General features: G+C 45.2%; 1 protein-coding gene across 19 annotated transcripts in view; it reads left to right on the top strand.

Moving 5' to 3' along the window:
* TRERF1 (transcriptional regulating factor 1) overlaps window positions 1-16,767 on the top strand; it is a 572,147-nt gene extending 555,380 nt beyond the window's left edge. For 13 of the 19 annotated variants that reach the window (XM_060162908.1, XM_060162912.1, XM_060162911.1 and 10 more), the window contains 5 exons: window positions 256-344; window positions 2,366-2,479; window positions 9,527-9,730; window positions 12,405-12,652; window positions 16,222-16,767. In XM_060162908.1, coding sequence (XP_060018891.1) covers window positions 256-344; window positions 2,366-2,479; window positions 9,527-9,730; window positions 12,405-12,652; window positions 16,222-16,546 — 980 coding nt within the window. In that variant the 3' untranslated portion in view covers window positions 16,547-16,767. Of the gene's footprint in view, window positions 1-255; window positions 345-2,365; window positions 2,480-3,548; window positions 5,608-5,653; window positions 6,637-9,526; window positions 9,731-12,404; window positions 12,653-16,221 lie in introns of those variants that run through there. The other 6 variants (XM_060162915.1, XM_060162917.1, XM_060162921.1 and 3 more) reach the window with 4 other exon arrangements.
* Window positions 16,768-22,416: the final 5,649 nt, after the last annotated feature.

Here is a 22,416-nt window from a genome sequence, read left to right as displayed (position 1 = left end):
CAGAATTATTCCCATTTTAGGTAATAAAACTGAGTCTTAGGCTCAATAACTTGCCAAGGTCAAGGCCACGGCTGAGATCTGAACCCAGGTGTCAGGGCTCCTAACCATTACACTGCACTTCCTGTTCAGAAAGGAGTGTGATATGTATTCTATCACATGCTGAACAGTTGTAGTTTGTAACTTAACTAAGTGAACCAGCAACCACAAGTGAGGAGAACTGAGCTGTTTTTTTATGAAATGTGTGTTTTGTTGTAGGTTCGGACAAGTGGACCTCCCTAGAAAGAAAACTGTTTAATAAAGCACTAGCCACTTACAACAAAGACTTTATTTTTGTACAGAAGATGGTAAGTATTCTTTTTCCCATTGCTTACGTGAAACCAAATTTGGGAAGTTGTACACCTAAAGATATATAGAACTATTTGGTTACTGGCTTAAGACTCTCAACAAAAGAATGTCTTCCATCTCTTGCTGGTAAAGGATGGTATTTGTTATGGATGGCTTGGCCCTGGTGTTAGGGATGTGGGGGGAGGAGAATATAGATTATTTGGATGTGGCAGTGGGGGGGAAGGGGTATTCTTATCTTAATTAAAATGTGTAATTCATGCATTCTGTCAGAATAAATAGACCTGAGGCTTCTGGTTCACAATTTATATAAACTATTTCATGTGTATTTGACAGATCTATAGTGTTTCTGACAGAATTGGGGGAGGGGGGATTGGAGAAGGGAGAATATGAGCCGTCCCCCTAGCAGAGTTTCTGGTGTTGGGCCCCTGATCATAAGGACAGTGTTAATAAAAATAATATGTTACAGGGACTTCCCTGGCGGTCCAGTGGTTAAGACTCCGAGCTTCCACTGCAGGGGGCACAGGTTCGATCCCTGGTCAGGGAACTAAGATCCCGAAAGCTGTGCGGTGCAGCCACATAATAATAATAACAACAACAATAACATGTTACATATATAGCATTTCACAGCAAAGTAGAGCTCTTTAACAAAGATGAAATAGCGCTTTATCCAGCACATAATAAACGTAATAGGCCTTAATTGGCTGAGAGATGGTTTAGGCCAAAAGTTACAATGATTCAAGAGTATTTCAGCAAAATGATGAATGATGGAGCCATACTGAGTTATTAAGATGCTCAGGTCCACAGAGAACAGGGTCCCAGGTGACAGCTGCCATTGGCTCTGGGCTGGGCCTCAGTGTTGTCCCGGGTTCATGTCTCCTGTCCTTAATCCTGGGCCTTGACTGGATGAGAATCAGAATAGGTGGACTTTTTCTCCAACTTGCCTCCGTCTTCAGATCTGAATTCGCACCCGACTTACTCTGCCCTGGAGGCCACTGGACTCTTTGCTGCCCTCTATCCCAGCAGCTCCCAGGCTCCCATCTCTCCTGGGTCACCTTCCCCCGGGACTGGTCTGTCCTCAGCCTCATTCCTTAAAGGCCCCGCACCTGATGGATTTATGTGTCGTGCTCACCAGGCAATGCAGGACTTAAAACAAGGGTTCTCTGGGACTCTATCCTCCCTCCCTGGGTGATTCTAATGTAGAAATTCATGATATCAGGTGGACATGAAGGGGCCACCTTTGAGGAGACCAGACTTCTGAAGGTACTCTTTTCATTCTCACTATGCAGGTGGCCATGTTCCTGCCCCCAAGGGGACAGCCAGCCTTTTTATCTACCTCCAGAAAACCCACATTATTGAACCCCACTTTGAGCTTAGAGCACTATGAACTAAACAAAGGAATGTTTTTCTCTTTAAAACACATTTATCTTTGCCCCTTTGGGGGAGAAGAGGGCAAGGCTTGTTTTCTGCAAACACTAAGCTCTTATCGTCATAATTTGTCTTATATTCCTGTTCGATTACTAAGGAACATTTTTCATAAATAGATTTTGAATGTCAACAAGTTGGAGAGCCAAATACATTCAAGCATTTGAAAAAGGATTTGCTGCTTTATGGGTTAAAAAAGGGAACGAGCTCTCTATGGACGAATGTGAAAAAAATCTCCAAGCTTTCTTGCGAAAAAAAGTCAAGATGCAAAGCAGTACATAGAGTATGCTACCTTTTGTGAGGCAGAATGGTGGGGAGGAATATATTTTCCTGTTCGTTGGTATATATGTAAAGAAATTCTGGAATGACACCCAAGATATGAATAAGAGGGGCCAGCTGTGTTGCAGGGGTATGGGGGGAACAGATGGATGGATGGATGGATGGAGAACGGGTGTGGGGAGGAGATTTTTCACCATGTATATGTTTTTATTCAACTGCATAAACCTAATACCTATTACAAACTTAAACTTGCACAAAAGCTTGCTGCTTTGCACCCTGCCCACTGCTGGAGCTGATCTTGAGGTGCCTTTCCCGGCAGGTGAAGTCCAAGACGGTGGCTCAGTGTGTGGAGTACTACTACACGTGGAAAAAAATCATGAGGCTGGGGAGGAAACACCGGACACGGCTCTCGGAAATCATCGACGATTGTGTGGTGAGTGAAGCTGCCTGGGTGCTGTTTCTTCGGGCCCTGCTCCTGCCCCATGCCCAGGTCCCTAAGTGGCTGGCACTGGTGGGTGACAGGCCAGTTCCCAGGTGAGATTCAGGCCTTGATTTCCTGGGATAATTAGGCGGAGGGAAGGCAGTTTTGGGTTTGACCCGCAGCCCAGTGATCAGTTAAGGAGATGAGGGCTGGCTCGCGTTCCAGGGCAGGTAGGCACCGGGGGAGTTAAACCGTGGTGGTTCCAGCCTTGATGTGGGTGACTTATAAGAGGCACCCCGACATTCTGGGATAGCACTTCCTGATCCTTCCACAGTCACAGATGCTCCTTACCAGAGAACTAACATGCCTTAGAAAGACCTAAGTGCACTCGGAGTTTACACAGCTTCTGTGAAGCATGCCCAAGGAGCAACATTGACCTCTAGATGGCGCCAGGAACTCTCAGTTATTGGGGAACTAGTTAGCAGTGTGTAGATTATTCTGATCCTCACATCACCATTTATCCTTGGTACTGATTTCCTTCATTAGCAGACAATCCAAAGTTGTCTGCGTATTAAGATGAAGAACCTACTAAAGACATCACTAGGGACTTCCCTGGTGGCACAGTGGTTAAGAATCCGCCTGCCAGTGCAGGGGACATGGGTTTGAGCCGTGGTCTGGGAAGACCCCATATGCTGCAGAGCAACTACGCCCATGCGCCACAACTACTGAGCCTGCGCTCTAGAGCCCCCGAGCCACAACTACTGAGCCCACGTGCCACAGCTACTGAAGCCCGCACACTTAGAGCCCATGCTCTGCAACAAGAGAAGCCACTGCAATGAGAAGCCCCCACACTGCAACAAAGAGTAGCCCCCGCTCGCCGCAACTAGAGAAAGCCCGCGCAGCAACAAAGGCCCAACGCAGCCAAAAATAAATGTTGATTAATTTAAAAAAAAAAAAAAAGAAAAAGAAGTTTTAAAAAAAGACATCACTAGATCGAAATCTTCTCTGAATGCCTCTGTGTGGCTTTGGAAATTACTACCACTTTTGTCCTTGTGGTTAACTCTCTTCTCTGCATCCACAGCCAAAGGGAAATCTTCTCACATGTTGTGGAAAACACGTATGTGTGTGTAAAAATTACGTCTTACAACAGATTACTAAACTCTCGTCTGCAACCATCAGGGAATGTGTTTAGAATTCATAAACATCGTGAATATTTGTAATTATACTTTCATTCCCAATTGTGTCCCCCATGTAAGTGTTACTAGCACATATGTGGGTTAATCTCTTTCACAGACGTTTACATAGTGCTTCATACATTCCAGGCATTGTACTAGGAGGCACTTTACACATATTGACTTTTTTACTCCTTATACCAATTCTGTGAGGTAGGAAACTGAGGCACAGAGCCTAGGTAACTTAGCCATGGTCAAAAGGCTGGTGAGTGTGTTGTCTGAGCCTGATTCCCTGGTGTAACACTTAAGAGCAAGCAAATGCAAATCCTCTTAGAGAAGTGCAAAAACACTTGGACTCATTAATGCTTCAAAGCCTAAGTTCCTAACTAAGAATTGATCCTAGCTAAGAAATATATACACATATATAAATTTATATTTGGACCCAAATATAAAAAAAAATAGACATCTGTAGAATAGAATGGTATTGCCATTCTTTTGATCAGAGATGGCAGTATTCTATATTCAGGGTTTCCTATGATGAGTTTTGTTTGACTGCCTTAAGTAGTGATATCTTATATCTGAATAGCCTTTTTCTCACCTGTGGCTAATGTTTAAAAAAGCAACATGGCCTCTTCTGGTTCAATCAACTAAAAACAATTGAGTTCCCACTATGTCTGCAGTGCTGTGGGTGACCCGGGGCTGTAAACCGGCCTCTGCACCCTGCCCCAGGAGCATATATTATAGGTGGGAAGATGTGGCATACACAAGGAGAAAGTTTACTGTGAACCCCAAGAGTCTTTAAAAGTAGTATGAGATGAGGTCCAGAAAGTCTTAGATATGGCCTTTGGGGACTCTCTCTCATCCAGCTCCACCAGTCCTCAGGCAGAAGGTTGAGGCCCAGCGAGGGGAAGGGGCTTGCCCAAGGTCACACAGAGCATTGCTTTCTGAATGAGCAGAATAGACAGTAAATGAGGAAGCGCAAAGAATACTGGCCTGGGAGACCTAGGACCTGGCCCCTACGCTTACTGACCAGTAAAAGGGGGCCGATGGTTTAGATGATTTGGAAAGTTCCTTCCAATTCTGGAATGTTCTGGGATCTGTCAGAGTCATGTTTTGGAAGAGAGCAAAATCAGAGGATATGGTTTCCCAAATCAAGTTGATGTCTCTTCAACTTTGGTGTTACCAAGTGCCTAGGACAGTGCCTGACACAATATCAGCACTCAGTAAACGTTTGTTGAATGAATGAGTGAACGTTTTTCCCAGGTAGGAGTCGCTCTGGGTCATGGCAACAATCCCTCTATGAACTCCCTGGGAAGAGAGGGGGTGAACCAGGAGATTCTGAGTGGAGGAGGGCTACTAAGGAAGGTGTGACCACGTTAGGCACAGGCGCCATCTTGGACCAGCAGTGTCTTGCAGGTGGGTGGAAAGGCCCGAGCCAGCGTGTAGCCTCAGACTGAGGAGGAAAGGTTAAGACGTCACCCCAGGCACCACACCTCCTTGGGCTTATTTGCCAGGAGCCGATATTAGGCTGGGTCAGGTGCAACCACACCTTGTGACCTGTGAGCTGAATGTGCAGAGATGATTCAGGCCCCCCCAAAAACAAGAAAATCTTGATTCAAGGCCACTGTGGTAGCTCACAACTCCCTTTAGGGCACTGTGAAGACACAGTCAACCTTCTGAGGATAGTTTGCCAAGTGGACATGAAAAACTGGGACCATGCAAGGACGGCGAAGGTGCAGGAGGCACAGTCCTAGGAGGGGGTCCTGCTCTTGTCCTCTGGGCCTGCCTGGGACACTTGGTAGCTCTCCTCAATATTTTATTAAAGGGAGTATATTCCCCCCATATGGAGCACAGTCGGGTAGCTCAGGGACTTTTCAAGGGAGACGGGGGGGGAAGAAAGGAGGGTGAGGAGTGACTGCTCTTTAGGGGCCAGGAGGTCAGCATAGCACAAGCTCATCCAGCAGGTGACCTGACTTCTGGCCTGAGACCGTCACAGGCCCTTCCACCCTTGCAGGCCGAAGAGGAGGCCAAGGTGGGCTCTGCTGAGGAGGCGAGAGGGAAGTGCTGGCCATAGCTTCCTGTTCCCTGCCCAGGCTCCTGCTTCCACTCAAGGCGAACCTGTGGGTCTGGCTGTGAGCAAAATTCAGCACAGTTCAAGATACCAGCGGAGGGCTTCCCTGGTGGTGCAGTGGTTGAGAGTCCGCCTGCCGATGCGGGGAACACGGGTCTGTGCCCCGGTCTGGGAAGATCCCACGTGCCGCGGAGTGGCTGGGCCCGTGAGCCATGGCCGCTGAGCCTGCGCATCCGGAGCCTGTGCTCCGCAACAGGAGAGGCCACAACAGTGAGAGGCCCGCGTACCGCAAAAAAAAAAAAGAAAGAAAGAAAAAGAAACCAGCTGAGCCAGTTACCTGACTTTGGAAGACAGCGGTCAAGGCTCCGAGGGCACAGCTCCCCCATGGTCCCAGGCCTGAATTGCCTGCAGTGCGATCCACTGACAAGGGGCCTGGGGAACATCCTCCTTCCCTCTGACACGGAAAGGCGGCTGGTTCTCAATGGTTTTGAGAGGTTTAGCTCTGTGTTTGAGCTGAAAACCTAAGCCGTGTCCAGATGGACAGATGTGCATCTGTGGACCTGTGCAGGCAGGCAAGGAGCTAAGGCTGAGGCTTTAGAAGCAGACGGTGCAGGGTTTAAATCTCGATTCAATTTCTTTACCAGCTATGTGCTCTGGGGAAAAATCGTTCTCTGGCCAATTTCTCATTTGTTTAAAAAATAAAAATTTGTAGGGAATTCCCTGGTGGTCCAGTGGTTAGGACTCCATGCTTTCACTGCTGAGGTTCTGAGGGCCCAGGTTCAATCCCTGGCCAGGGAACTAAGATCCAGCAAGCTGCATGGTGTGGCCTAAATAAATAAATTTTTTTTAATGAAAAAAAAATATTGTGCAGGATTTTTGTGAAAACTAGCAGTGTGTGTGTGTGTGTGTGTGTGTGTGTGTGTGTGTGTGTGTGTGTGTGTGTGTGTAGTCCCTGATTCACAGCAGGCCTTCAGTATGTTGTCATCACCATCATCATTCATCAGTGACTGTAACACTCAAATTTGTGTCGTTGAAGAAATTTGGGTTGTTGAGCATTTGTGTTTTAACTTATAAATTTCTCATAATACAAATGCCATTTGCAGGCCTGAGAAATAAAAATCTCCTCAAGAAACTCTTATTTGGACCCAGGGTTTTGAGCACTTTGTGTAATACATAACCATCTCCCTGCTCTGTACTTGCCCACTTTTCTGCCAATTTTGGAATAATACCAAATGTTTCCTTTCATGATGCATCACGAAATGGCCAACTTGTTGATACAGAGTTCTACACGTTAGGGTTTTGTCCTCTGTCTTTGCATCTCTCGTCACATCGGTGAGCACTTTCACTTGATGATAAATCATTTTGTGAACATGCGTAGATTGCTGTTCGAAGTAAACCTGTCTACGTTCATGAGACATATATAATCACAGGACAGTATAATTTGATCTGTAATTTAATGGCTCTATGGAACTTTTAAGAGCTGTCAAACAATAGCATGGTGAGAAAATTGTATACATTTGTATAACAACTTGAAAATTGTATAACAGCTGCTGTGGAATAAGTGCCATTGCCATTGAAAGTTACATGTAATTTACTTTAAATGGTGAGCTGTGGGCCTCCGTCCGCTTAATATCCTGGTACCTGAGACCAGAGTTCCAGTTCTGTAAAGGAATGGAGCGAACCCGTGGAGTTAGACGTAACATGATTTTACCTGAAATTCTCTGAGGTTGGAAGGTGGTTGATTCATATGAGAATAAGGCCATTTAAGTGATATCCACCTGTATATTCTATACTAGTAAGAGATCTGTAAGCTTATATCATAAATCACTCTGTAAAATGTATTAAGCCTACATCTGTATTCGTTGAAGTCTTTCAGCAAATGTAATCATTACTGATTAATCCTAATTTACCCACTGGAAACTGGGACCATTTCTTAAGTATACCCTGTTAATACATTGTCTCAAATATGCATATATACTGTATTAAATAAGGATAATACTGAAACAGTGAGCAGTGTGCTAAATGCCCGTATTTACTGGGATTATCTTTCTCTCCCATCCCCAATCCAAACTGGAGAGAGAAAGCTGGTGGTTTCTGGATCCCAGGGTACTGCTACTCTCAGAAATCTTTGTTCTTGGAAATTCTGGCTTCCAGGTTCTAAGAATTGTAGGCTTACCCAGAGTTACATTACTGTCTGGGGTAAACCAAACTGCAGACCATGTGCATGTTTTGTTTTGTTTTGTTTTGTTTTTTGGCTGCATAGGATCTTCGTTGCTGCGCGGGCTTTCTCTAGTTGCGGCGAGCAGGGGCCACCCCTCGCCATGGTGCACGGGCCCCTTATGACGGTGGCCTCTCTCGTTGCGGACCATGGGCTCTAGGCGTGCGGGTTTCAGTAGTTGTGGCACACAGACTCTAGTTGTGGCTCGTGGGCTCTAGAACCCAGGCTCAGTAGTTGTGACGCACAGGCTTTGCCACTCCGCAGCATGTGGAATCTTCCCAGACCAGGGATCGAACCCGTGCCCCCTGCATTGGCAGGCAGACTCTTAACCACTGTGCCACCAGGGAAGTCCCCCGGCCCACATGCTTTAAGCAGTGGGTATGCAGAGAGCCCAGCAGAGACAGATGACCCATCAGGGTGGAAGGCAGCGGGACATCCCTTTTGTTTCTTCATTTGTAAACTAGGAGGACTGTTTACAGCCTATTCAGTGACACAGCAAACACACTTTGTACACCACGAAGTGCTGTAAAATAGACGCTAAAATGAGGTTGACGTAACACGGAATTCCCATCCCTGGTCCTCAGTCCTTCTAGGCCCGGAGGAGCAAGCATCCCTTACACACACACCCTCCCCCCACCCCACCCCCGTGAGGACTGAGATTGCAGAGTAAGGTAGTTAGTTCACTAAAAGGGCCTCCTAGATCCCTGGCCCCCATCCCCACCCAGCCCAGGTACCTCCTCCAGGCTATTCCATTAACTGTCTTGTTAACCTTGACGAAGGTCAGGACCTTCTGCTTAATTCTGCACCTTGTTGCTGTTCTGAAGCAGAGGGAGGGGACACAGTCACAAAGAGGATAATTATTCATAGAAATATTTTTCTTATTCTTTTTTATATAGGGCCCATGATCAGAGACCATTATCAGAGACCAAAATATATATATATATATATATATAGCACATGATAAATAAAAGGGAATATCCCCTTCCATTGCTGCTCCTTTTCAGAGTCACTGTGGTTCAGTCTCTGATCCTGTTTTCTGACAAGAACAGAGAAGAAGTGCATCAGAATGCCATGGGTCATGTGCCTTCCACAGGTCAAATCAATATCTCGGGCATCTTGCAAGGAAGTGTGTTAGAAGACCTTTAAAAACAAATCCTGATAGGTCTTTAGTCTCTGTCCAGAGGGGCTCCACAGTGTCATTACTGCTTGAAAACCCTCCTCACTGCTCTGGGGAGGCAGAGCTGCTGCAAGTGGGGTATCCTGCCTGTGTTTTAGTCAGTGGGACTAAAGGGGGAGAAACTCTACATACAGAAATCTGTATATCCTCTGCCTTAGGATATGTTTTTATAAGTGATAAGGGAACCCAAAGTGGGCTGGGGGGACTTTCTTGCCCTCAGAATTCCAAGTGTCCAATGACCAACCTTGTAGGAACCATATCGCTCCCCAGAGGCCTCTGCCAGCCCTTCCTTATGCACAAAGAAGCCGATGCAGCCCCAGTGTCCAGCCCTTCTCTCCTCTCCTAGCTCCTGGGTTCTGTTCATCACTAAACATGCCATTTGGGGATTTTCCCCCTTTTGCTTTTATTGCCGTAACACCAGACGAGTGAAGAAGATGAAGAGGTACAGGAGGAGGAGGAAGACCCAGAAGAAGACAGGAAATCCATGAGAGAAGAGGAGAGTGAATTGCCCAAGTCTCCAGAGCCACCACCAGGCCCGGTCCTGGCTTCCGCAGAGGGGCCGCCCCTGCAAGCCCTGGGCCAGCCCTCAGGCTCCTTCATCTGTGAAATGCCCAACTGTGGAGCTGTAAGTGTCTCTGCGCCCTCCAGGGATCTGGGACTCCTGAGAGCCGTACATACAGCTGTGCCCGGCTTTAAGAGATGATGCACTTTGCAAAAGGTGTACTTTCAGCAGTGAAAGTTTGGCAGAGGGAAGTCCATGTGGCCATGCTTTTCTTTCTTTCATCCATTTACTTATTCATTCAGCCCGTAGATATTTCTGGAGTGTGTGTTCTCTGTTGAGCACTGTGCATGTGCTTGGAGGACACAGGTCCGTCCCTGCCCTCAGGGAAAATGTGATTCAGGCTCTACAATGGACCTTGACCTCCAGAACTTACACTCCTCGTTACTTGGTGCCCCCCTACTCCTCCTGGGCTGTGTCACACAGGTCATGTCCTGGAGACATGCATTTAAATGCAGTGGGAGAGCCCACAGAGAAGGAGTGTCTTTTTATGGCATAATTACAAAGATTTAGCTAAAGTTTATCTTTGTACTTTTGGGGGGAAGCAAACAAGATTTACTAAGCAAATTATTCATGTAAACAGGCTAAAAAGGTGTCTGTGTAATTACCTAACCTAGTACTTTTCAAGTACATTAGAAGCATCATTTAGCTAAAATAAAACCAGTTCACCATTTGATCACTAAAGGATGGCCTTACAGAATCTGTACTGGCCTGATCTAAGGCTCCCTGTGTATTTTAATGGATATGTTTTTTTAATTGTTAACTTTGGACTCTCAGTCCCCCGGGTACCCCACTCATCTGAATTGTTGAGCTTTTCCCAAATCAAGTTTCTAAAAGCTGGGCACACCTGTGCAGGCAAGCTCTAGAGGTATTATGCAAAAACTTAGAATGTTGCTCCTTTCATATGAAGCCCTGTTTTCCCCAAGTTAGTGCTTATCCTTGCTTGTGTGTTACACAGGATAATACTGTTTTCCAGAGTGCATTGAATGCTGCTTATTGAGTCTGTCACTTAGATGAAGAAAGCAACAGTCTTTAAAATAGTTAGATCCTAAAGCAGAAATTCACTTGACTTACATTTAAGAAAAAATGAAAAACTCCTTTTAAATGATACATACATTTTGCATTAGCTCTGAAGAGAACCTAAGAAATTGCTAGCTTGTTTCTATCTTTGATGTTTAATGAGCTGGACGCTTCACTCCATCATTGCCATATTGTATACAGCACTCCCTTTAGGGGATGATTAAGATGTGACTTTTTATTTATGTTTTACACATCTTTATTGGAGTAGAATTGCTTTACAATGATGTGCTAGTTTCTGCTTTATAACAAAGTGAATCAGCTATACGTATACATATATCCCCATATCTCTTCCCTCTTGCATCTCCCTCCCACCCTCCCTATCCCACCCCTCTAGGTGGTCACAAAGCACCGAGCTGATCTCCCCGTGTTATGTGGCTGCTTCCCACTAGCTATGAGATGTGACTTTAAATAGACAGTGTCCTTGGTGAATTTGTTTAGAAATTGGATGCTTCCTCAATTCATAGTCTGGGTGTACAGTAAATTCTTTCCTGAGCAGGAAATCATCTTTTACTTTACCCAATCAAAAATGCTCAGCAAGGTGAATATTTTTTCGTGACTTTAAAAAACAACAGGGAAAAACCATGTTAGTTTTATTCGGTGCCTAACCATGGAGGTTTTGGTTGCTAAATCAGCGAAAGATTTTTTTTTTTCCCTGCAAGACTATAAACAGAACTCATGAACTTAACACAGAGTGACCATCTGTGTCTGGACAGTTCAGTGGGTACTCCCACTAGCTGATGCACTTAGCAATCTGGAAGTCAGAGCTCTTGGAATTCAGGGGTGTGGATTACATCCCTTTACAGCAGTGGATCTCTGCCGGGAATGATTTTGTTCCCCATGAACATTTGGCAACGTCCGGAGACATTTTTATCACATCTAGGGAGGTGCTCCTGGCATCTGGTGGGTAGAGAGGCCAGGGTTGCTGCTGAAGATCCTGTGATGCCCAGGACAGCCCCACAGCAAGGAATCATCCAGTCCCAAATGTCAGTAATACTGAGGTTGGGAAACCGTGCATTATGGCAGCCTTCAAAAGACCAGGTCGTTCCCCTTTTTTTCATCCTACAGTACAATGTCGGGGTCGGAAACGTTGCTTCAACACGGGGCTACTGATTGGGGCTTAGAAATAACATATAGAATATATCAGAGCAGCTAGTCAGTGTCTTCCAAGCTGTGTCTCTTGGGGTTCGAGGGCTTCCTAGGGGGGAGATAGAGCTGAGCAAATAGATTCAATTTTGGGGGGCTGTCTATTTCAGCCAGAGTACCTCTGCTTTGAGCTTTTGAATAAGACCTGATTTTTTTTAAGTAAAGAAAAGAAAGAAAAGAAAAAAGGGGTGGAAGGTAGCTTCTGGCTGTTAAAAAGTTTGAAAGCTGGTCCAAACCCTCTCATTTTACAGATGGAAAAAATAAGGTGTTCAGAGGGGAAATGGCCCAATGGCCTCCCTGTGAGATGGAGGCAGTGGATTGAGCCCTAGTCTTTGGTTATAACAGTGATGGGTTTCTTACTGGCACAGCACTTGTGGTTGTGGTATTCGATCTCTACTTTCTGTGGCATTTGCCCAGAGTTTGCTTATGTAAAACCCCTATGCCTTGTCATTAGACACTGTTTCGAGTATCACATGTTCTACCAATGAGTAACTAATAACCCTAATTTCCTTTTCAGGACTGTAGATGTCATGTCACTCCCTTTCTTCCCCAGGTGTTCAGCTCCCGACAGGCACTGAACGGCCATGCCCGCATCCACGGTGGCACCAACCAGGTGACCAAAGCTCGGAGTGCTGTTCCCTCTGGAAAGCAGAAGCCTGGCAGTGCCCAGAGCGGGTACTGCTCAGTGAAGAGCTCACCCTCTCACAGCACCACCAGTGGCGAGACAGACCCCACCACCATCTTCCCCTGCAAGGAGTGTGGCAAGTAGGTAGAATTGGGCTAGGGACTGAATCTAAGTGTGTGATGAATAATGCCTCTGTAGGGGCTGGGCCAAGGTGGTTGGAGGTGTCTCCAGGTAGAAAAAGAACCCAGACTCTCCAGTTTTTCCTCATTTCATCCTTGGGGTCTACATGGTGCCTCATGGTGAGTGGACCTTGTCTCTGACTCAGAATATGGTCATTCTGATGTCCTAAAGCCTAATAAGGATGGACATCATCAGAGAGCAAATCTCTAGTGACAAAACTTCACTCTTTTCCAGAAATGATGGATGGAACTCTGATTCCCACCTCTTCCCTTCACACCCAAACCATATTCACTAGTACTGACTGCTCTCTTTGCATCCCTGCCGAGTGATTTGAGAATGGCTCTAAAACATCTAATCAGGAACTCTGTGGCAGAGATGGCTTTCCTACCAGTACTGCTCATTCCTGCACCCAGGGCAGACATCACTAATCAATTGCTATACTTTTTGCTACCACATTAAGATAAGACTCAAATCCTTTAAATCCTAATGCTTCAAGCTGGCACAACCAATTGATCAGAGTTGACTCACGAGGTAAAGTCTATTTGTCATCTCTGCCGTTTTAAGTGTAATTTAAAACAATGAAAAGGGGAAACTGAGAGTAGGTGGTAATAACAGCATTAAATAACGTTTACTAAGCACTTAATTTTGTTACATACTTCATGTAGATGAGATCATTTAATCCCCACACAGAAACTCCATGTGGCGCAGATACTGTTTTATCCTTGTTTTTACAAATAAGGACTGAACATTAGGTAAATTTACTTGCCCCAGGTCATACCCCCAGTAAAAGCAGAACTGAGATTTGAACCCCTATGTGTTCAAGTACAGAGCCTGGGCTTCTGACCACTGTTCCAGCCTAGTGGTTTGCTTTGTTTGCTTATTTATTTATCACTGATGGTGAGATGCACACAGTTCCCTCCCACAGCATCTAGTATAGAATTCCAGTTTACTTCTCGGTGAGGCTGCCTCCAAGAAGGGTTGTCATAAGTGACTTCTTTTAGGAGCCTTGCCGAGTTTCTCTTCCTGTAACCTCCAGTGTCTCAAACGTGCAGTGTTACCTGGAGAGATGCCCACGAAGTAGCTGCTGAAACTCTACCAAGGGAACATCCCTAGTTGTATGAATGAGGCCAACTGGGACCTCTGTTTATAATATTCATCCTCATGGAATATTTCAGGTGTATTTCAGGCATCTTAATAATTCTGTTATTTATCAGTTACTCAGTATTTGCCTGGCACTGTTTTAAAGGATGTTTACGTGTATTGATTAATTTAATCTTAAGCCCGATGAGGTAGGTGCTCTTAGCCGTAGGTCAGTGGCACCTGCCAAAGTGAGTTGGAACTAGCAACTCTCTTCCTGCAGAGATGGGCAGAGAGACTTAGGCGTGGGTCCCCTCCTCTGGGCTCTAATGTCCTTCAGAGCCAGGACATGATATCATCTTCATGTCAGCAAGGAATAAATGAGCCCCTGGATTGATCATCGGGCTTACTTACTTGAAATAGGGAAACCTCCTCAGTAGGGCTCCCCCCTACTTGCCCTGGGGTGGGAGAGGCAGGGAAGGAGGGTCTCAACCAGTTTCTTCCCAGAGGAACCAGCATCTTTCCTCCACTCACTCCCCTCTAACAGGCGACAACTCCTTATTCCACTAGGTGGCGACAAAGGACATTTTAACAACCAGAAATAAGTATTTCAAGCTCTGGTTGTCTTTCAGTGACGTCCATAAAATGTTTTTCTTGTCTTGTTTTTATGTTGCTTGGGACCTTTTTCTACCATAACTCCAGTTAAGATTTTTATGGCAGAAATATTTTGTATGGTTTTCCAGATGAGGAATAACATCAGGCACATGTTTGCAGAATCCTTTTTTTAGCTGCTGAAATTATGTTCATTACGTTAGACAGTTTTCAATATGTCCAGTGGTGATTCAGCAACTCTGTTCTAAGACAGGGGTCTTAGAAATCAGGGGTTTTTTTTCCCTTTATGAGCTCAGGAATAAATATTTATGCCACCCTCCCTCTCTAAAAACAGGCCGTCTCACATCTGGACAAACTTGCTCTGAAAAAGGTCCAGATAGAAATATTTTAGGCTGGGTTTCCCTGGCGGCACAGTGGTTAAGAATCTGCCTGCCAATGCAGGGGACACAGGTTCGATCCCTGGTCTGGGAAGATCCCACATGCGTAGAGCAACTAAGCCCGTGCGCCACAACTACTGAGCCTGCACTCTAGAGCCCGCCAGCCACAACAAGAGAAGCCATTGCAGTGAGAAGCCTGCTCACCGCATCGAAGAGTAGCCCCTGCTCGCCACAACTAGAGAAAGCCCACGTGCAGCAACGAAGGCCCAACGCAGCCGAAACAACAACAAAAAAAAAAACCATAATTCTCAACTTTAAAAAAAAAGAAATATTTTAGGCTTTGCAGGTCATTCTGTCTCTGTCACAACTGCTCAGATGTGCCATGTTAGTGCAAAAGCAGCCATGGATGATACATAAAGAAATAAACGTGGCTGCGTTCTGGTAAAACTTTATTTACAAAAGCAGGCAGTGGGCAGGATTTGGCCCACTGACCATAGTTGGCAGACCCCTTTTCCCAGGATTTCTCAGCCTTGGCACTGATATTTTGGGTCTGATGATTCCTTATTTGGGGAAGAGGGCCTGCCCTCTGTATTGTAGGGTATTCAGCAACATCCCTGGCATCTTCCCACTCGATGCCAGAAGTACCACTACCACCACCCAGCTGTGACCATCAAAAATGTCTCCAGACGTTGCCAGATATTCCCTGTGGAGGCAGAATCCCCCCTAGCTGAGAACCACTATTTCATTCTAAAGCAAGCAGGAGGGAACTATGATATATGATGGCCAAAACGAGACAGGATCTTGGGTGAAGAGGAATGGTCAGTGCAGCTCAGAAGTCCAGTACAATGAAGACAGAAGAGGGGCTGTTGGATTTGGCCACACGGTCACTAGCGAACTCAAGCACTTGGACTGAAGTGGAGGAGATGACAGTCCAGTTGGAGAGTGTGGAGGCAAGAGGCACTGTACGTGTGTGCAGGCAGACCCTCTAGAATTTTGACGGGAATGACAGGGACAGGAGGCCAGAGGCAAAGGATGGGTTGTTTTATGGTGGGAACCAACAGAGCTTGGCAGCATGATTTGGGGATTCTCAGGTTGGTCGAGAGGGCTTGGTCAGTGTTGGAGAGAGAAACGGGGAAGATAAGGAGGAAAGAAACGCTTGTGCCCCAGGCCGTAGATGGACAGGAAAGCTTTGAGGATTCATCCTCCGTTGTCACAGAGAGAAAGCCCAACACACCGTAAATGTGTTCCTGTCCCTATCCCCTTTCCTTGGAACGCTTGGAGAGAAGAGAGGTCACAGGTCACCAGGGGAGGAGGTCTTGGGAGCTAAGGAGATGGGAACTCTGTCAGAGCCACCCCAAACCAGACAGCAGACCATGCACCTGCTGTTGCCTATAGGATCCCTTGGATTTCCAAGAACTCAGATCTTCTAAATTTCACATGCTTCTTTTTCTTCATTTTTATAGAGTCTTCTTCAAGATCAAAAGCCGAAATGCACACATGAAAACTCACAGGCAGCAGGAGGAACAGCAGAGGCAGAAAGCCCAGAAGGCGGCTTTTGCGGCCGAAATGGCAGCCACGATTGAGAGGACTACGGGGCCGGTGGGGCCGCCGGGGCTGCTGCCCCTGGACCAGCTGAGTCTGATCAAACCCATCAAGGACGTGGACATCCTCGACGACGACGTCGTCCAGCAGTTAGGAGGCGTCATGGAAGAGGCCGAGGTCGTGGACACCGGTCTCCTCTTGGATGATCAAGATTCAGTTTTGCTTCAGGGTGACACAGAACTCTAAAGCCCTGTGTGTCGCTTGGAGATGGCGAAAACCCACGGTCTCCATCCTCATTCATCAGGAAAGCTGAACTGCCTGCTTGTTTTGTAACCATTTTAAACTACCTGTTTAAAAAGTGGTCGTTTTCTGCAGGTTTAGAAAAAAATCGGGGTTTTTTTCCTTTTATTTAAAAACAATTGTTTTGTGGGAGGTTGGGGGGGGAATAAATAATTGGCACAATCCTACTTTAAGATGTGTTTCATCTGGGCTACATTCCCATGAACTCATTCCTGGTTGGGAATGAACCTGACGTTCATGTTCTTTTGCTTTCAGATGCCAACCATCCTGGTAGCCTTTTATCCCAAAGCTTGCATGAGTGAGCGAGTGAGAGAGTCTGTGTGTGCGTGTGTGTGTGTGTGTGTGTGTGTGTGTGTGTGTGTGTGTAAAGCAGGCTACTTTCTTTGTGCTGGGGTCTTGGGCCATCCTTTCCCACCAAGAGTCATTTTTATGCTGACCTCATTCCACAGTTTGCAGTGAACTTGGCGTCTTTGCCGGGAGACCATACTAGGAAGTAGCTTTCCAGTGAGCAAAGGCCGCCCTGTGTTCCACAGCTTTCTTCTAGCACACACGTCATTTGAAGAGTTGACCAAACGTGAAAGTCATTTTTCTTCCTGCCCTGCCTGTCACTCGGCCTGTTTCTGAAAACTGAGTGCTGTGTCATTTCAGGCTTTTCCTCCCTGGCCGTGATTTACTATGAAGGTGATTCCTGGAGCAAATGCGTCCTCTTCCCAGTTCCGTGAAGACCGGTTGACTCCAATTCATGGGTTAGCAGGATCCCTTGGATTTCCAAGAACTCAGATCTTCTAAATTTCACATGCTTCTTTTCCAGTTGGCCTGAGCCGACTAGAAATCCGTCTGGAGGAAAATAACCCCAACTATTAAGTTGCCAGGGCTGTTTTCAGGGAGCATGGTGGAAGAGCACAGATTAAAGTCCCTGGAATGCCAAGAGGCCCAAAAACTAGATCAGAAGAGCTGATTCTTTTTTGCCACACTGTTAATGGTCAGTGGAGTTCTGAAATTATGCTGTGCCACTTAGAAGTACTGTGAAACCTCATTCACTAGGATTCTGCTGTCATTCGCCTGTGCTGGACCGAAGTTTACCTTGACGCTAACTCTGAGGAAAAGGGTTGTCTAACAAATCTGATGGCAAATACAAGGGAAATAGCATTAAAGGCCAACAAAAATGGTTTCAGATACCACTTCAGCTACAGTGTTTACATTCAAACAATGAATGAATTCATTAAAGTCATTTACCAAAGCCCTTCTAGAATTCTCCAAGCTACATACCCCTGCTATGTCTCCTCCTGTCCCTGCCGGCAGGGTTGCTGTTTGTACTTGAAGGTAATAAACCTGTAATCCTTCAAAAATGGCATCGAGCTCAGGCTTTTGAGCTGAGTCAGACTCCTCCATGGCCTCCATCAGGGCAAATGAGTGCGCGCGCCTTCAGGCCGGGATGCGGCCCCGGCACAGAGCTGACGCTTCTGACGCCCCAGCTCCTGCAGGTGTGGCAGTCCTACCAGGGCACTTTGCTGGCACAGTAATAGTTTGATGTTAAAGAGGATGTCAGCGGAAGCATGAGGATAGGACTGGAGCATCTTTAAGTTGTCTCAGCAAAAGCTTCTAGCACACACTGAAGACCCCCAGCAGCCCCACGCAGGCAGTGTCCTCTGAATCTCAGGAAAGCCACGGACAGAAGATCAATACAAAGGTTCTTTTCATTGCCACCATTCGGTTTTCAGAAAAAGAGGTCTTGAAGATTTCCTTTATCTTTTTTTAGGGGGAAAAAAAGTTTTTCATTTGCTGCCATTTCTGACAAGTTATTCTATGTTCTGAGTTCAGAACTGCCTGGGGAGGGCATCAGCTTTGTGGCAGAGCTATTCCAGAACCATTCCAACTGTAATATCGGCTGATCCCATCTGTCCCAGTGACTACTTCCCTCCACTTGTGGGTGTCTGAGAGGGATTCTGGAATGGTTCTGCTATTGGGTCTATGAAAGCTTATCTAGCAAAGGAGCAAACACCCGGAAAAATGTTTATAAAGCAAATGTACTCGTTCTGTTTGGAGACTTGCCCGGCTGTTCCAGTTTAAAACATTAAAATAAACTGAGTTGCCAAGGCAAAAATATAATGCACAATTTAATTTTGATTTTCCATGCAGTATAGCATTTGGATTTTTGACTTGAAATAACCAAAGAACTCCTCCTTGATGAGACAGTTCACTTTCCTGAATTAGTATTTTTCTTCACAATATCAACTTAAAGAATTGACTTCATAGTAAAATATTGCACTTATTTTTTTCCTGAAGTGATTCTGCCTGCATGTATGTGTTGTGTTTTAGCTCCTCAGCGCCCCATCTCTCCCCACCCTAAAGAAATTTTCTTCCCAATGGTTTGTCTTCAACACAGTTACTGTTTACTATCAGATAGTTTTTCATTAGTGAATTTAGACCTCTTTGAGAAAGCTTGTATATAAAAAGTTAAAAGATATATTTTATGGAAAAACCCATCTTATTTTCAAATATATTTAACTGCTGTTCTATTTTATTAGAGGAAGGTTGTAAATATTTTCTAGGAGTTCTATTGTAAAGAAAAGTATTTTTGAAAAAAATTAATGTAATAAAAAGGAAAACATTTTTAAATAGTGGTTGTGATTGCTTCCTGTTCTGGCTTCATTGTGTTCTATTCGTAGGAAATGACTTGCATGCCTTCCCATTTTAGGATGTAATTTATTCTGGTTTGCACTATTTTAAGTTGACATCATAATATCTAATGTGCTTCACTGTATTTTCCCCAGAATGCAGGTCCCTTGGTCCATATCAAAAGCACTATGTATAGCATATTCATACTTTTTTCTTTTGTAACGTGTGTATTTTTAATAAGGATTTTATGTAACATTTTGGCAAAAAGAGGACAGTATTTTCTAGTGAATTTTATAATACATTTTGCTAAAAGTGTTTCTTCCTAGGTCAGTTTTTGTTAAGGCGAACCCAAAGTCTTATTTTCCCAGGGGTTTAAAAAAAAAGTTTGAAGCTTGAAAGCAAAGTTATATTTAAACATCATATGTAACAAATAAATAAAGATGTTTTATAGACTTGTCCTCAAAAGGTTCATTCCTTAAAAACAAAAACAACTGGGGCATTCTAGATTGGTTTTCCCCGAGCGATGAGCATTTTATTTTAATTGCCACAATACTTTTTTTCAGAAGCAAGCCAGGAGAATTTTACTTAAAAGGTTCCGGTCATTAACCTCCTCAGAAATTTATTACAGTTCTTACAGATAGACATTCATCAAACAGAGATGTAACCAAGTAGACACTGTCATATTTATTTGTGAAAACCTGATTCAATATTGCATCAGCTGCTCTGAAAATAAAATGTTATCTTTTTGACTTTCATTTGGCTTAAACATTCCTTCTTTCTAGCTGCTGAAATGACTTCTCAATGCTAATTTACCGTTAGTTTGTTTCTGGAGACCGGTTTAGAGGGCTGCTGATTAGATTTTTTATATATTTATCTATTTATTTATTTATTTTTGGCTGCATTGGGTCTTCATTGCTGTGCGCGGGCTTTCTCTAGTTGTGGCGAGGAGGGGGCTACTCTTCGTTGCATTGCACGGGCTTCTCATTGCGGCGGCTTCTCTTGTTGCAGAGCACAGGCTCTAGGTGCACGGGCTTCAGTAGTTGTGGCACGAGGGCTTCAGTAGTTGTGGCACACGGGCTCTAGAGCTCAGGCTCAGTAGTTGTGGCACACAGGCTTAGTTGCCCCGTGGCACGTGGGATCTTCCCCGTCCAGGGCTCGAACCTGTGTCCCCTGAATTGGCAGGCAGATTCTTAACCAGTGCGCCACCAGGGAAGCCCATGCTGATCAGATTTAATGCTCATATAAATGCCCTCACCTCTACCCTGGAGGCCAAGATGAATATTTCTGCTTCTCAAGCTGTGGATGAGCCACTTGAAGGGTTGATGGCCTCTAACCCGTACTACTCACAATGCAGTTTGAGGGAGCTCAGTATTACACACAGGTTATCTCACAGGGAACCACCAACAAAATCCAGTCCACGCTGGATTTTTTTGTTTTTTTGTTTTGCGGTATGCGGGCCTCTCACTGTTGTGGCCTCTCCCGTTGCGGAGCACAGGCTCCGGACGCGCAGGCTCAGTGGCCATGGCTCACGGGCCCAGCCGCTCCGTGGCATGTGGGATCTCTCCGGACCGGGCACGAACCCGTGTCCCCTGCATCGGCAGGCGGACTCTCAACAACTGCGCCACCAGGGAAGCCCCACCCTGGTTTATAGGCATTGCTAATCTGGATTTCCAAATTCTACAAAGTGTGTTCACTTTTTAATGGTCAACAGCAAAGTTCAGGAGAAATCTGAAATTCTGGATTTCATACAGAATTTGATTTAAGTAGGGCATACCTGTTGAAGACCTTGATCTTCTTTGTTCTTTTGGGGTTTTATACTTTTAATTTGGGCAGTGTTAGTCATGTGCCAAAGAAAATAGCTCTTCCTTTACAAACACTACATTTAGCCAGTGTTGGAAATTTAAATTCTGCTTCCAGGGCCTCAGGTGTCCAATCTGAAGACTTTTTTCCTACTGTATTAGTCTCATTCATTACTCATGTACCAGGCACTATTCCACGCTGTATTATACACAGGGCAGTTGAGTAGCTAAAGATGACTGTGACATCATTCCTGCCTGCCTGCCAAGGAATTTAATACTTAGAAAAAACATATAGGGGCCTGGGAACAGATCCAGTTCCATCACTGGGAAGAGCAAAGGTCATGCTTTATTATTATTACTGAACCATCTCACCATCACCCACATATTCACAGCAATTTATAACAGGTGCTCAGCAACTATTTGTTAATTATCTCTCTAATCTTCCAGGTATGCTTATCCATGTGTGTGTGTGTGTGTGTGTGTGTGTGTGTGTGTGTGTGTGTAAATAAAACCTCTTTTGACTTTACCTAAAGTCAATTCTGAATTCCACAGACTCCCAGTCTACCTTCCTCAGCCACAGCCAGCCAGCTGTGGACTGAGGCTGAGTTTTAATGTTGGTATAAACAAAACATAATTAGGAAGGCATGTTAAGAAATTGAATAATATATTCCTAAGTGAACCATAGTGATCTTTGGGTCTCAGATATCCCTGTATAAAAGAGCCAAAGGGCTGATTATTTCTTTATATGAGAGAGAATCTTTTGAAAAGAGCTGTCCTCCTCCCACACCCCCCAGCAAGGGAAGTGTTTAATGTTTCTGTTTGAGTCGTAAAGGCCAAGCAGCCATACATGCTTCCAAATTTGCATTCCAGCACACATATCCTTAACATACAACATGGATCTCTCTTTGGGCTGTTTGGGGTCATTACTTCCTTACTTCCTCTGCTTATGTAATTTTATTTTTGGCAGTCTTGCTATTTCTTTTTTTTTTTCCCCAACCACTTTATTAAGGTATGATTGACACATAAAAAGCTATACATATTTATTGTATACAACTTAATGAGTTTGGAGATAAGTGTATAACCATGAAATCATCACAATCGAGTGAGAAGATCTGTCTTTTAAAACAGAACAACTGGGGGCTTCCCTGGTGGCGCAGTGGTTGAGAGTCCGCCTGCCGATGCAGGGGACACGGATTCATGCCCCGGTCCGGGAGGATCCCACATGCCGCGGAGCGGCTGGGCCCCGTGAGCCATGGCCGCAGAGCCTGCGCGTCCGGAGCCTCTGCTCTGCAGCGGGAGAGGCCACAGCGGTGAGAGGCCCGTGTACCGCAAAAAACAAACAAACAAACAAAAAACAGAACAACCGGTGCAATCAAAGTATGATATAACTTAGAAATG

The sequence above is a fragment of the Lagenorhynchus albirostris genome, chromosome 10 (genome assembly GCF_949774975.1).
Source record: "Lagenorhynchus albirostris chromosome 10, mLagAlb1.1, whole genome shotgun sequence".
Classification (NCBI taxonomy): domain Eukaryota; kingdom Metazoa; phylum Chordata; class Mammalia; order Artiodactyla; family Delphinidae; genus Lagenorhynchus; species Lagenorhynchus albirostris.
Note: the sequence above shows the minus strand (reverse complement) of the source record. Positions and strands in the feature narration are given on the sequence as shown.